The sequence below is a fragment of the Spinacia oleracea genome, chromosome 3, assembly GCF_020520425.1.
Source record: "Spinacia oleracea cultivar Varoflay chromosome 3, BTI_SOV_V1, whole genome shotgun sequence".
NCBI classification, from domain to species: domain Eukaryota; kingdom Viridiplantae; phylum Streptophyta; class Magnoliopsida; order Caryophyllales; family Amaranthaceae; genus Spinacia; species Spinacia oleracea.
In genome coordinates, this window is record NC_079489.1 from 30,326,528 (window position 1) to 30,342,363 (window position 15,836).

Consider the following 15,836-nt stretch of genomic DNA (forward strand, 5'->3'; position numbering starts at 1 on the left):
GATTTTAACTGATTTACTATATGTTCCGGAGCTGAATTGAAATTTGATTTCTGTCTCACAATTACTTGCAAACTCCTTTTATCACACATTTACTGATAAGCTTTGTGTAGTACAGGACCACTATTCCAGGACCCTGATTGGAGCGGGTGAACAAAGTGATGGGGTATACTGGTTCAAGCCGAAGCGACTATCCAAGCTAATCAAACGTCAATGTTGGGGAAACATGAATTGTGGCATCAATAACTTGGACACCCCTCTCGGAAAGTTACCATGTTAAATTTCAGAGAAATACAAAATGGGTCTGGACAACATACCTAATAACGAGGAGGAGAGTACGTTCGATCCACTTATAAGTCAAATGGAGGTTCCACACTAAAACCAATTGACAATAGTGGGAGTGACTCAACAAGCTTATAAGGTAATATTTTCTCTCATCTTTCTTAAATATAGGATAACTCACATGTGGACAATATAAGGTCTTAACATATGACGAGCTAATAATTGATGTCAGGCGAAGCCTTGCATAGTTGCATGCAAATTGCTTTGAAGTTCTAGAAATTGTATATTTTAATTCCTTTTAGTTTCCCATTATAGATGTACGTAAGACCGGCCAGCTGTTTCACACTATATTGGCTAAATATTTAAAAACCTAGCTAGGTAAGCTCTTACATACGCAATATCATTCGGTATCGGGTTGACCAGTGTGAGGTTTTGACCCGATAAAGCACTTCATTCTTATCTCAAAAAAATAAATAAAAAATATCCGCGTATATTTAGGGGTGACAATACGGCTAAATGGGTGTAGCTTGGGTTGATTTAGCTCGGTTCGCGTATGAGATCAATCGGGTTAGAGTCTAAAATTCCACGAATTGGACCATGTTAATAAATCATGGGTATAAATCTCCTAATGAGTCGGGTTAGTTTTTGACATCCTATCCTATATAAAAAGTTTTGATAATCCAATCTAAAAGCTGATTTGCTTAGGTACCAAAGCCAAGAAAATGAACGTACACACATGAAAAGATAAGCCATGGATTATTTTTGGGGGGAAGCTAATTTAATTAACACTTGGAAGAGTGTATACAAGGGACAATATCCATTCCACTACACTTGAATTTCAAAATCGGATGAAAACAATGACATATTAACATTGTTTGCTTATATCTTTTTTATAGAAAAATAAAGGAAACGAATTTTCTAGACGAATTGCATTATAATCCTAATTATGGGTAGTTTCTAACAATATTGAGGGCCTGTGTCTTCTTGATGAAAAGCAACATTTTTACCCGTCTAAAAAAAAATGTACTGTAACATTTTATTGTGAATGTCTATACAATCCTAAGTATGGAGGGTAGTACGTGAAATGGAATATTAAATCACTATGTAGTCTTACATGTAAGTGTGTGTTTTATTCACATGAATTACACTTATTTTTCTAAACTTATCTGAATATATCAAAATTTATTTTAAATATAAATTATACTTATATAACCGTTATTTTTCATGAACTTATCTTATATGAATTAATCTGAACTCAATTTTTCTGAAATAAGTAAAATAAATGACCTATGTATGTAACCTAACCAACTTAACTAGGAACACTATTAGACATACCATAATGTTGTTAATATACTGCATCCGTTTCAAAATTAACATCTTCTTAGTCTATTTCATAATATTCTTTACATTGTGCTTTACATTATTTCTGTTTCAAAACGATCTTTATACTTTTTAATTTAGTATGTTTCATAATGTTCTTTACACTATTTTTTTTTCTTTCTATTTTTGGACTTAAATTTTTTACTATCTTACCTTTTTTACCCCCACAACATTTACAACTTTTCACTCAATTTCTCTTACTTTGTTTATTTTTTTTCACAATCACCCATCTTTTTTACCCATCTACCATAGTTTATCCATATTTTATTATACCCACTCACATTTTTACACACTTATCCTATTTTGTTTTAATATTTGTGCAAATAGTAACCATAATTTTGAAATTGAGGTAGTACTATTTTTCATTTTTGGACAGGAAACTATTTGCTATCTTATTCCCACAACAATTACAACTTTTTACTCACTTTCTTTTACTTTATTCAGTTTTTTTTACATCCACCTACCTTTTTATAATTAATTTCTATTACTTTATCCATATTTTATTATATTCACCCATATTTTTTATACACTCTTCTTATTTTTTTCATAACATTTATGCAATAAGTAAAGATCATTTTAAAACAGAGGTAGTACTAACTTAAATTAAATACTCCTCAAAAAAAAAACTTAAATTAAATAAAAAAAATTAAAGTTATATGCATGCATGATTGAATTTTTTTTTTGGCAGTAGTTTCAAACATACAACACAAGCAAGAAACAACAGGAAAACTAAAAAAAATCTATCCTATTCCTCGTCTAGCTCTAACTGCTAAGCAGTGAGCCCTTTCCACGCAGTTCCTGTTACACTTAGTGACGTAGACCTTAACTATGTCATCACATATTGTAGCTATGTCATACGGAGCATTTGGGTACTGTTTCATAGCAGCCACCAGTAGTGTGCTATCCGTAAACACTATTATATCCATCCATCCTTTTTGCTTAGCCTGCTGAATGCCAACCAGTAAAGCCATTGCTTCAGCCATTAGAGCGCTGCCACACCTTACTACAGAGGCTCCTTCCACAATTGTTGCCTCATTTGCTTGTATAACCCAGCCAATTGCTGCTTCAGGTGCAAAGGATTCCTCCTTCCTCCTATAAGCCCCGTCCACCAAAACTACAACTGGATTATTTTTCCTAGTACCCTTGACCAGCACCCCATCCATTGCATCCAAGTTAGACCAGTTCTGCTGCTTTCCCCTTTTCCTTTCTTCCATTGCCCTCTTCCCTTCAATGGCTGTCCATGCCATTCTGCTTTGGTTCTTCAGTGTCCACATAATGGAGGTTGGATCTCCATTACCTCCTCTAAAAACTAATCCATTTCTATGGACCCAAATAGCCCATAAAACCGCTGTAAATTCTAACGCTCGCACACTATTTTTGCCATCCTCCCTCCATAGATAACCCAAAAAATTCTTCACCCAATCTGAGCAATGAATGTGAGATGAAGCTTTTGCATTAATCCCTAATGAACAAGCTTGCCATACTCTCATAGCAATGTCACAATCCCTAAAAAGGTGATCTTCTGTTTCCCTTTGCTTGAGGCAACACGGACAATTCGGATTCACTGGGATACCTCTCTTGAGTAGTTTAACTCGAAGTGGTAACGCCTTATTTAGTAATTTCCACACAAACATCTTCCATTTTGGTGGCAAGCAGCTATGCCACAAAAGCTTCCAGAATTTAGAATTAATATTTTGACATTCTTCCATATTATTCTCCCTTACCATGAAAGCATAAATTGACTTTGCTGAAAGTTTGTCATTACCCCTGCCTGTCCAGTGATATTGATCTGCTCGTGTGTCCTTGGGAATGTGAGTATTCAAAATATCCCTTGCTGTATTTTTTGTAAACATACTCCATATCATCCCCTTATTCCACACTCTCTCCCCTTGTTGGAATAAGCTATTAACTGTTGCATTCAGTCTCTCGGTCGGAATACCTTGCTTTAATTGAGGCACACCTGACCCCAACCATCTCTCTCTTTGCATGTTTGTGTCCCCACTGTAGATAATCTTGCTAAATCCTTGCCGAGTTGCTGCAACACTCTTGCACATTCCTTTAAACGCCCATGATTCTTTCTTGCAAATTCTGCCTGTTAAACCTGCTTCTAAAGGTGTTGATCCATACGCTCTTCTGTACACCCTCGACACAAGAAGATCTGGATGTTGGTAGATACGCATTGCTTGCTTAACCAATAGAGCTTGATTGTAGAAGCTGATATTTCGAAGGCCAATACCTCCCATCCCCTTGGGTAATTCCAACTTAGCTCTTTTTGCCCAACATATTCCCCTATGCTCCTTATTTTATCTCCACCAATACCATAACAACAACGAGTTCATTCTCTGTGTAATCAGTTTTGGCAAAAGGAACACAGCCAGTACGTTGGAGCAAAGCGAGGCTAGAATACCATTTAATCAACAAGAGCCTACCTGCAGGGGAAAGCGATAGATGTTTCCATGATGAGATCTTTTTCTGCACCTTCTCAACCAGTGGTTCAAAAGCATGAGAGGATCTTCCATCCACTTCTACATCGCAACCTAAATATCTCCCCAGCTTATCCGTGCATGGAGTACCAAGAATACTCTTCAATTCATTCTTAACAATGTCAGGTGTGTTTGGGCTAAAAATTACATTACATTTATCAAAGTTGATTGCTTCACCCGAAATCTGACAAAAAGTATCAATTGTGCTTCTTATACTCCTGCATGCTACAGAGTCAGCTTTGAAGCAAAATAATGAATCATCAGCAAATAGTAGATGAGAGAGAGAAGGAGAGTTTTTAGTAATCCTTATACCCATAATCTTCTTCTGGGCTTCCAACTGCAATATCATCTTTGATAAAACTTCCATGATGAGGATGAAAATGTACGGAGATAGTGGGTCCCCCTGTCTCAAACCACATCTCGGTTTAAACACCTCTGTTGGTTCTCCATTAACAAGAATCGAGTAAGACACCGTTGTGACGCATTGCATAATCCAGTGCCTCCAAATAGCTGGGAACTCCATTTTATCTAATAACCAACTAACGAACTGCCACCTCACGCGATCATACGCTTTATTCATGTCTATCTTCAACACCGCAAATCTTTGCAATCCCTTCTTTCTTCTCTTAACATACGTAAGAACCTCATGGGCAAGTAAACAGTTATCTCCCATGATCCTAGAAGGCACAAATGCATTCTGATACGGTCCCACTAGACATTGAAGAATCAATTTGAGTCGATTAGTGAGACACTTGGAGATAATTTTATATATAACGTTGCATAGACTAATCGGTCTGAATTGGGACGGTTTATCTGGGCACTCATTCTTCGGGATTAGAGAAATAAGAGTGTAGTTCCACTCTTTTAACAAGTAACCATTACGAAAGAAATATAGAACAGCTTTCACAATATCTTGACCCACAATGTCCCACGCTTTTTGGAAAAAAACCGCAGGAACACCATCCGGGCTTGGAGCTTTTAACCCACCCATCTGAAAGACTGCCTTTTGTACCTCAGATGCAACAAACGGCTTCATTAAAACTTCCCTTTGTTCCTGAGTTAGCCTTACTGCAAAATCACGAAAGCTATCTGGTATCTCTGTCCACTCATCATCACAATCAGTAGCTTTATATATGTACTATCAGATGTCCATTCTCCATTATCCTTCTGCAACAGTTTGATTTCATTCCTCAATTTCCTGGATTTTGCATATCTGTAAAAGAATGAGGTGTTATTGTCTCCCAACATTGCCCACTTTCCTTTTGCTCTCTGTTTCCAGTAGGCCAGCTTAACCAATGCTTGGTCAAACTGGTCCTTTCTAAACTCCAACTCATCTCCATTCCCTTCCTCCATTACGCCTCTTTGTTTATCCAAACAGTTTTTGACTACATCATCCCAAATTACATTATTTGCTATCTTATATTCTTTGCACCAGACAAACGATTCATTTTTAACTATATCTAGCTTTCGTGAGCAAGAAAACATAGGTGACCCCTGACTCAAACTGGCCCATTTTTCTTTAATAATCTCTCTGGGTTTGGGGAAGTCTAAACACTAATCTTCAATCTTTTTTGTTCTTTTCCTTCTTATTGTGTTGGGAGACGTGTCTAATATAATTGGAGCGTGATCCGATACAAAAATAGGGAGGTTGAAGATATTTGTTTCAGCATACGATTGCAACCATTCAGCAGAAGCATAGCCTCTGTCTAATCTCTCATACACACAGTCTGCTCCATCCCTATTATTACACCAAGTGAATGGGACTCCCCTAAAAGGCAACTCAATTAAATTCCAGTAGTTTCTCCAAAACATGAAATAATCTCTTCCTGGTATGTACTCATTGCCACCCTTTTTTTGACTCAAAAACTCTACTTGGTTAAAATCTCCTAACAATAAGACTCTATTAGAGGCACTAGCTATCATGCTACCAATATCATTCCACACATCAAACCTCCCCTCCACATAAGGCGAACCATACACCAAAATTAAGTCCCATTCATTCATACTACCCGTCATTACATCAAAAATTTTACAAACTATGAAGTTCATAGATTTTTCTTTAACATCCAGCCTAACAGTTGGCTTCCAAAATATTGCAAGACCTCCAACATTCGAGGTAGATTCAACATAATCAAACTTAGCATAATTAATATAAAAGGCTACATTACTAATTACTTCACTACATGCCTTGGTTTCCATTAAAAACACAATATCAGGTGAAAGTTGACGGATGGTCCAGGCAAGAAAAGGAACTGTAGGGCCATCCGAATCGTTTAACCCCCTACAGTTCCAAGCTAATACCTTCATGGCGCCCCTTGAGGTTGATCAGGCTCAACCTCCAAGCCATTGAATGACACAGAAGTAGTTGCTGATCCATCTTTTCCATTCACCATTGCTCCTTGCTGTTCTTCCTTGCTGTCTTCGTGCTTTCCGCTCCCATCTTCATCATCCCTGATTATCACGAAATTGCCACCAAAACACGCTTTGTAGTAGTCATCTACAATTTTGTTGAATTGCGGAATCGGCACATTTTCAGGATCATGAACTTTGCACTTTTTCCTGCTAGTACATGGTTCCATAGGCGGGCAAGCAAGGTCTTCTCTTCTTCTCTTTGTTGGAGGTCTCCCCATTCTTTTGCGTATGTTGTAAGGCTCACACACTGGCTGCTTTTTCTGATCCTCTTCCTTGGCCCTCTAGTCAGCTGGGTTAACCACACCATTGGGGAAATAAAAATTAGCTCTCCTGTTCGGTCTTGGTTTTCTGTTTCCCCGATTCTTCTTCTTGACAATTGAGCTGCTGGAATCATCCATGCCTCTGTCTATCTTTTCTTTTCCAGCTCGCCTCTTCTTCTAAACTATGCTTCCTGTCAGTGATGTCTCCGTTGTCTGCTTGTTAGCATCCTCTATTTCTTGAATCTGATCCTCCATAATAGCTTGAAAAATGCGCAGATTTTCAAATTCTGCTCTTGGAATATCCCTGCACTGCGAATGGTAGGAACTCGAAGATCCTGATTGAAGTGATTCATGAGAACCTGGGTATGCAAGGTGGGAAGTTGGAGAATCAATATTACCCAAATCTCGCCATAGTTGTGACCAAGAAGCAGAATCTGTCTCTGGAAAAGTGTCTTCTGAAACATAGCCATAGTAGCCAAAAACATCATCTCGTTGGGCCAGCTCATATGGGTTTTCTGGTATAGGGTTGGGATAGTCATATTGATGGCCATCATGTTCCATACTTTCAACAGGCCCACTACCCGAACGACCCGAACTTTCAACTGGTACTTGGGTTGGATTTGCCCAATCATCATTATCAGCAATGTTGGGCTCAACAGGTAAAGTATCATCATGGGCCTCACCTGGTGAAATGGGCTGATCCAAATCACCCGTCCAATTGTATGGGAAAAATTCCCCCATACCAGAATTCGGCGTACTAGAAGACGATGTTGGATTTTGTAAACTGTTTGGTGAAGAGTAAAGTGGGGACTGAATATGAGAGGGGGGATTTTGAGAGGGTGGTCTATTTATTAAATGAGTGGGTAAGGGTGGGGGTTCAACAGCTACAACATTTGATTTCGGCCCAATAAGAGATTTATGAGAAAACTTGCCAATGGTAAACTTACTTGGAGAACGTGTAAACTCTTCAGCTGCCACTTGTGAATTAGCCACGTGCCCATCCAAATGGCGAGACTTGAATTTGTGAGACCTTCCATTCCCTCGCTTTTTAAATTTTTTTGATGATCTGACACGTATATTCCATCTTGGAAGTGTCTCGATATGCGCAGCAACTCTCCCCCTCCCCCTTCTGCAGTCACCTCTTTAGGTGGAGCTCCGCCGGCAGCCCTTGTCTCCTCCGTATCCTGGTGTTTTCCTCTTCCCATCATACCATAATCACCCGTAAGCTTATTCGAGCTAATAAATGCTGCTTTCATAACTTCTTTTCCCTTCCCAACGTAATCATGATGTGGAACAATTTGCTTTGATCCACCACCTCCACCTGCACAAGAAGAGTCGGAAGAGATTGATTCCGAATCAGACATATATCGACGTCTTCTTCTCCGACTAGGCCCAGGGTCATGACCTCCATTACTCCCTCCTGAATCATTGTCATCATCTCCATTATCTCCACTGAACTCCCCATAGAAATTCAGACGGGGAAGAATGCCTAACGCCACCCTTGTAGTTCGAAACTTCTCATAGTTTGGTAAACCCCTAATGCGGTTGGAATACATAGGAGCATCTTCACGTCCATACATAACTCTCAAATCGCTGGCTTCAACAATGACATTGTTTATCTCCTTAGTAATCTTATTCCATGGCGTTGAACACTCTAAAATATCATGCCCTATCTTCCCACACCTCGTACAGAAGAAGAAGACACCTTCATAACGAAAGCATGCATGATTGAATTGAATTCCACAATTTATTATATGTCCATCTCTATCTAGTAGATGTAATACCCACTTTTGACGTACATTTTGCGCAATTAATGTACCGAGTATATGATTTTAATTAAATATTTGAAATCTGAACTCATCTTCCTATTAATTTGAGTAATCAATACCTAGTATTTAAAAATCATAACCATCATCATTTGAATGACACATAAGCAACACCATCTTGAAGACCCTATTAATATTTCTATTTACTTTTTGTTATAAAAAAAATAATGGTCATTCATTATTCCACTTTATTTCCATTAGTTTTCACGTAGTAGACTACTAATCCCCGTCTCTTTAATTTATTAGAAATGTACTCCATCCGTCCATATTTATAGTCTCGTTGACTAAAAACACGGGTTTAAAAAAAATACAATATAGTACACGGGAAATTGGAATATAGTACATTGATAATTTTTTTTTTTGGCAATTTAGTACATTGATAATTGATTTTATGATAAAGTGGAATATAGTACATAGAAAAGGGAATATAGTACATGAAGAACTGAAATATAATGGGAAAGTTTTGTTGGATTTTCAATGCATTTTAAATTAATATAGTACATGGAAAAGTGAAAAACTTAATGGAAAAAAATAGAAACATGGCTATAATTATGGAACTCTCAAAATAGAAATAGAACTATAAAAATGAGACGGAGGGATCGGAGTACCAAAAATTAGGATTAATACTAAACTTGATTATCCCTAAACTACCGTCCCCTACTTTATCTTCCCCATTCTTCAACTTCTCACTAACTCTCCAACCTTTATTATTTTTAATGTCAATTTAATTCAATTCTTAAATCTTCTACCCTTCTCATGTAGCATTCATTCAAAATTTAACATCCCACTAATAGACCTTTTAACTGGTCCATTTTAAAACGGTATGAGATTATAGTGTGTTTCCATTCAGCATTTCTATTGTTAATTTTTATGCATACAATTCAAGTTGTAGTACCCCCCCCCCCTCTCTAAGCACATTGTTCTTGATTTTTCTAAATTTTGGTACGCTCAAAATAATAACAGGACTATAGTAATGAGACAAAGGGAGTACCAAAAATTAGGATCGATACTCAACTTGATTATGCCTAAACAACCGTCCCCTACTTCATCTTCCCAGTTCCTCTCCAACCTTAATTATTTTCAATGTTAATTTAATTCTATCCCCCAAATCTTCCCTCATTCTCCTGTAGCGTTCATTCAAAATTTAACCTCCAACTAATAGAATTTTTGACTGATCCATTTTGGAACGGTAGGAGGTTATAGGGTGTTTTAATTCAACATTTCGATTGTTTATTTTCATGCATACAATTCAAGTTGTAGTAACACCTCCCTCCCCCCCCCCCCCCCCCCACCCTCTCTCTCTCTCTCCCTAAGCACGTTGTTCTTGATTTCTTAAGCATATTGGAAGTATGTTGTTTATTTTTCTTGCTTAATAAGTTGCAATTCATTTTTCAGAGAAGGAGAATCTTATAATGTATGGTCTCCATGCAAATGATTAAAGGTAGGCAAATCGTCATCAACATTTTGAGACTTTTAGGTGAGTTTTATTTGGTTATTTTTGTTGTTAGAGAACTTACAATTAGTTTTAGTTCTCCAATAAGAAAAGTTTTGTCAATATAGTTCAATAGTTAGAATTTGTAAAGCCTTCCCTTAATTGGATATCATGAGTATAGTCGTACACTGTAACAGTTTTGTTTGATTTTTGTACAAATGATATGTTATTAGTGGCAATATGTGATTTAAAGTGGATCTATTTTTTTCAGGGGAGATGAACATAAGTAGAAAAATATAATGATTAAAAAGATCAGACTTCATAGGTCGTAAAGTTTTATTATTGTCATTTGGTTTTAACACCTTCTAACACCTGCTTAAAACAAACATAATTTCTAAACTCCATTACACTACCATCATATAACCAGAACGGGCCCAAAAACTAGTTGAAAATCGAAAGGCTTAACCATGCAATATGTGAGTGGTGTGTCCATCTAAAATTGATACACGTTTATGTAGTACGCCATCACTTGTCTATACAATTCAATGCAAGCATTTATGCCTAATAATGGCAAACAAACAACCCTCATCCATTATCATCCAATCCTTTCACATTTATATTTTACTTCTATTTTCTGAAAAGCTTTGACTATATAATATAAACTTAATTAGTTTTTGTATAACTGAAAAAGTGGTGGAAATGGGAAATAGAAATGGAGGTTTAGATGGAACGCAAAGAAAGGAAGAGAAAGAAGGAATAAAGTTGAGTGAGATAGTATTAAGGGTTTTGGCATTGTTACTAACTCTAATTGCAGCTATTTTGTTAGGGTTGAACAAGCAAACCAAAATTGTACCTATTAAGATTTCACCTGATCTTCCTGCTTTTGATGTTCCGGTTAGCGCCAAAACTTCATACGTTTCCGCCTTTGTGTAAGAACTCTCAATTCCTTTCTTTTCTAATATTTGCTCGTACAATAAATTTGATATTTTATTCTTTCAGAGAAATTCATTACTACTCTCTCCGTCTCTTTTTGTTTTTTTACGTTTGGTGTTTTGCACGCGTTTTAACGACTAATTAATGTGCATTGAGATTCTTCTAAGTTTTTTATATAAACGAGAAAAATTACGTTTATTTATAATGTTTTCACTCTTATCAAAATTCTGATATTGGAAAAATGAGAAAAAATTAATGTCCCAATGGAAAAGTTTGAGAATTTAAATGACCCAATGAATTTGGTTGGTTAAAATAATAATTGAACACAAATTTTGATAGAATATTAAATCATTTATGTGATAATATAAAAAGAAATGTAAAGAACATTTTGAAACACCAAAAAAAGGAAAACGTAAAGAACAAAAAGAGACGGAGGGAGTGCTTCGTATACTAGTATATAATACGAAATAATCTCAAAAAGTAATCTCGGTGTAACTCTTGTTACGAAATCAAAAGGCAAAGCAGGAGTCTTTTACTACATCTGTTTCAAAATGATCTTTACACTTTTCGTTTTAATCCGTTTTATAATGTTGTTTACACTTTGTTTTATTCTATTTTTAGACATGAAAATTTACTACCTTGTCATTTTTACCCCACAATATTTACAATTTTCCACTTAGTTTCTCTTACTTTATTCATTTTTTCTTACACCCACCCACATTTTTACACAATTCTCTTACTTTATTCATATTTTATTATATTCAGCCAACTCTTATACTTTTGTCTTAATATTTGTGCAAATAGTAACTGTAAAGATCTTTCTAAATCGGAGGTAGTAATTTTTTTGACATTGGCAAGTGCGAGTCTTTTAGGTGTGCACAAGACATGTTCTTTTACAGCCGTTAGATAGCCGGCAATAAACGGTGAGTAGGGGTGCTTATGAGCTCAGCGAACTCGCGAGCTACTCGAACCCGACTCGGTCAAAGTTCGGTCAAAACTCGACTCGAATCAGCTCGACTCGAGCTCGAGATCGACTCGAAAATTTAACGAGTCGAGTCGAGCAACTTGATACTCGACTCGAAAAGCTCGAATTATATATATATATATATATATATATATATATATATATATATATATATATATATAATATAATATTTTATTAAAATAGAAATTTTTTATTTTATCATTTTTATTCATCATTTTATGTTTTTTTGTTCCTTAAAAAATATACTTGTTTTTTTTTCTTCCTAAAATGGATGACTAAATTATTAAGGACAAAAAAAAAATCGAAATCGTCCATCTAAATTACACTATTTGGCAGCCAAAAAAATTTCTATAGTTACTCCAACATTGGTATATAGATGAGGGAGGAAAGAAGGAAATAATTATATTCATTTTGTCCCACATAGGTAAATAAGTGAGGGAGGAAAGAAAGAAAGTTTATATTATCTTTGTCCCACATTGATAAATAAGTGAGGGAGGAAAGAAGGAAAGGGTTATAAGTATTACTCTTTGAGTGTGAAAGTGTAGAAATCACTTCCATTGGGCTTTCATTTGGGCTAATGGATATAATGATTTGGGGTATAAACTTATTTTTTATAAGATTTGAACGTGATTCAAGTCGAGTTTGAGCTCAATTTTGGATTTCGAATCGGTTTTTGAGCTCGAGCTTGAGTTTTCGAGCTGATTTCGAGCTTGAGTTTAGTTTTTGAGCTCGAGTTTGAGTTTTCGAGCTGATTTCGAGCCGATTTCGAGTCGAGTTCGAGCTTGGGTTTAGTTTTCGAGTTCGAGTCGAGTTTGAAAATTTTAAGCTCGCGAGTTTTCGAGTCGAGTCGAGCTTGACTATAAGTTTTCGAGTTCGAGTCGAGCTTAGCTAAACTCGAGCTCGACTCGGCTCATTAGCATCCCTAACGGTGAGAATGAGAATAAATCAAAGTGTTGTTTGACAAGAAAAAAACATCGTGATATCCATCGTAATGAATTCTGTCTCAAACTTGGTGTTTTTCTTCATAAATTTGCATTCCCACCTAATACCACTACTAAAATGGTAATGGATGATAATGAAAATCTATAAAGAAAATGATTTAATTTTGAGTGAACTACCAATACCATAGGAATGAATATTGATTTTCCTTACAAATTTACATACAAATTCATTCTCATTCACGCTATTTAATGGTACCGAGTAATATTTATAGATCAACTTCATAAGTGCGAATTTGATCTGCTCGTATTAATTTTGGATGACCCCAACAATATTGTGGTACTTTCTCTGTTTTTTTCGCTTGTAACCTTGATCACTTTTATGCATGTCTATTCACCACATTAATCATTAATATTTTTAATTCTTTTTAAAAAAAAAACTTAAAAAAAATATATATTTTTATAATACACACAAACACAAATCTAACAAGCTCTAACATGATTATATTTTCTCTTGTAAATTTTCAACGGTAATCAAAATAAAATGTATGATTAATGTAAAAATCCTAACGTCACGAGCATTAAAAGAAAAAAAAAAATATATACGAAGTATATTATAATGATTTAGGGATGCTGAGCGGTGGAAACAACCACCTTTACATCATGTTCGGATAGTTATAAACTTATAATAATGAAAGGAATGATGGGAGGGCAGAATAGAATTAAGAGAGAGAGGTGAAAGGAGGCAGGGCAGTTTCCGAGATTTTGCATTATAACAAATTGTACCATTAACGATGAGAAATTTCGTCGCTGAAAGACAATAGTGGTGGGATTTTCTGTCACGATCTCGTTACAAAAGTAGTTGTCATTGATGGAAAATTATAGCCCATCGACGCCATCGTAAAGGCATTTGCGACGGTTGTCTCCATCTTTATTTGGTTCTTAAATCTTGCGACGGAATTTTTGATCCATCATTATTGGGTTGCTATTAATGATACAAATTCTTGCAGTGCTGGAGAACTAAGGCAAAGTAAATAATTGGGGTATTATACATTTAAATATTTAATGGTATGTAATAATAATAAAAAATTAATGCAAAAAGATGAGTAATACCTTTTACTGATGAAATAATATAATTTTTACTCATTGAATGAAATTATAGATTAAGTTTAAATACAAATTGGATAAAGTTTGTAATAATCTTTCCATATAAGGAAATTTTCATTCTTTAATTTTGAAAAGTAAAAAAAACTTATATAAAATGGTCTTACGTATAAGACTAATTATTACCAAATAGTTATTCATTGAGATCAAATAGTTATTCTTATCAAATAATTATATTTTTTATTCTAATAATTACATTTTAACATCATATATTTTGTATTTATATTATTTAAATGGTGGCGTAAGGGTTCTTATACATAAGACGGTTTCATAGGAGACCTACTCTTGCTACCAGACACTAGCAAAGTAGCATGCATAATACATTATACATACTGAAAGTGTAAACTAATGTTGAAAAAACATGTTGGTATATATAGGTACTTTGTGGTGGCGAACTCCATAGCATGTGCATTCGCGGCCGTAACACTAGCTCTTGCATTAAGCGGGAAAGGAATTATACGTTTGATGATAATAATTGTAGATTTGATGATGGTTGCGTTGTTGTTTTCGAGCATCGGAGCAGCGGGTGCTGTTGGACTCATAGGTTCTAATGGTAACTCACATTTACGGTGGAACAAAGTTTGCAATGTTTATGCCAAATTTTGCCACCAAGTTACGGCTTCTCTTGCCCTCTCTTTATTGGCTGCAATAGCATTTCTTTTCCTGGTAATTCTCACTGCTTCAAAGCTCCATAAAACACCCTAATAATATTGTCTACTTAACTTTGTGGTTGAACAAATTGAAACGGATTGGAAGGTTTCTCATTCCATTGTGGTATGGATTGAAAACCGGGCCCCATATCAATATGGATTTGTTTGGCTCGACATTTGAATGTGTTTCATATCCTACTTCTACTGTTTGGTTTACTTTTCGAATGAATTTAGTTTTATATATCTAATTAAATTTATAAAAATTGATAATTTTTGTAATATGATACCTGCATGGCTGCATATATAACTTTTCAGTTTTTCTCCTCAATTATTATAACTAAAAATCAAATTTAATATCCCACCAACAAATGCTAATGAGATTAACAACATTGTGAGGGAAATGGAGTTGCCAAATTGTCTACAACTGGGGTACAAATATTATCTATGCCATTTTCTCCAATAGAAATTAAAACTGCAATGTTTTCCATGGGGAATTACAATTCCCCAGGACGAGATGGAATTTCAGTAGAGTTTTTTTAAAAATACTGTGAGATTGTTGGAAAGCCAGTTATTCAGAGTATCCTGAATTTCTTTTCAATGGATTTTTTATATTAAGAGAATGGAATCAATCTTTGCTCGTTATGATTCCAAAAAATGGATTCTTCAGAAGAGGTTAGTCACTTACGAGCTCTCGGTCTTCGTAATACTACTTACAAGTGCGCCTCAAAGTGTATGGATCATCGACTGAAGCCTCTACGCATTCTCTTTTTTTATTGACGAATCTCAAAATGCGTACATTCTCGAGCGATATATGTCTGGCGACATTCTTATAATTCATGAGTTGCATAAACAATATAAGCTTTTAAGAGTTCTTTTTATGCTTCCCTAGCTAGAATCAAAATTGATATGAGTAAAGCTTATAACAGAGTTTACTGGAATTTTCTGCTTAAAGTTCCAAGGGGTTATGGGTTTCCACCCTTTTGGATTCGATTGTTAGGAAAAAATGCATTTCAATGGTCTCATACAAGGTTCTTTTGAATGGACGATCGTCAAACCATTTCAAGCCTAGTAGATTGCGACAGGGATCCCTAATG

General features: G+C 35.6%; 1 protein-coding gene across 1 annotated transcript; it reads left to right on the forward strand.

The window, feature by feature from the left end:
- The first annotated feature begins 10,579 nt into the window (after window positions 1–10,579).
- On the forward strand, window positions 10,580–14,918 carry LOC110805985 (CASP-like protein 1E1). Its single transcript, XM_022011619.2, has 2 exons — window positions 10,580–11,001; window positions 14,470–14,918. The coding sequence occupies exons 1-2, from the start codon at window positions 10,772–10,774 to the stop codon at window positions 14,795–14,797; spliced, it is 558 nt and encodes a 185-aa protein (XP_021867311.2). The 5' UTR covers window positions 10,580–10,771; the 3' UTR covers window positions 14,798–14,918.
- The last annotated feature ends 918 nt before the right edge of the window (window positions 14,919–15,836 follow it).

Coding starts and splice junctions, on each gene's coding strand:
- LOC110805985 (XM_022011619.2), top strand. CDS start 10,772: ATGGGAAATAGAAATGGAGGTTTAGATGGAACGCAAAGAAAGGAAGAG. Junction 11,002..14,469: donor TCATACGTTTCCGCCTTTGT/GTAAGAACTCTC, acceptor TGGTATATATAG/GTACTTTGTGGTGGCGAACT.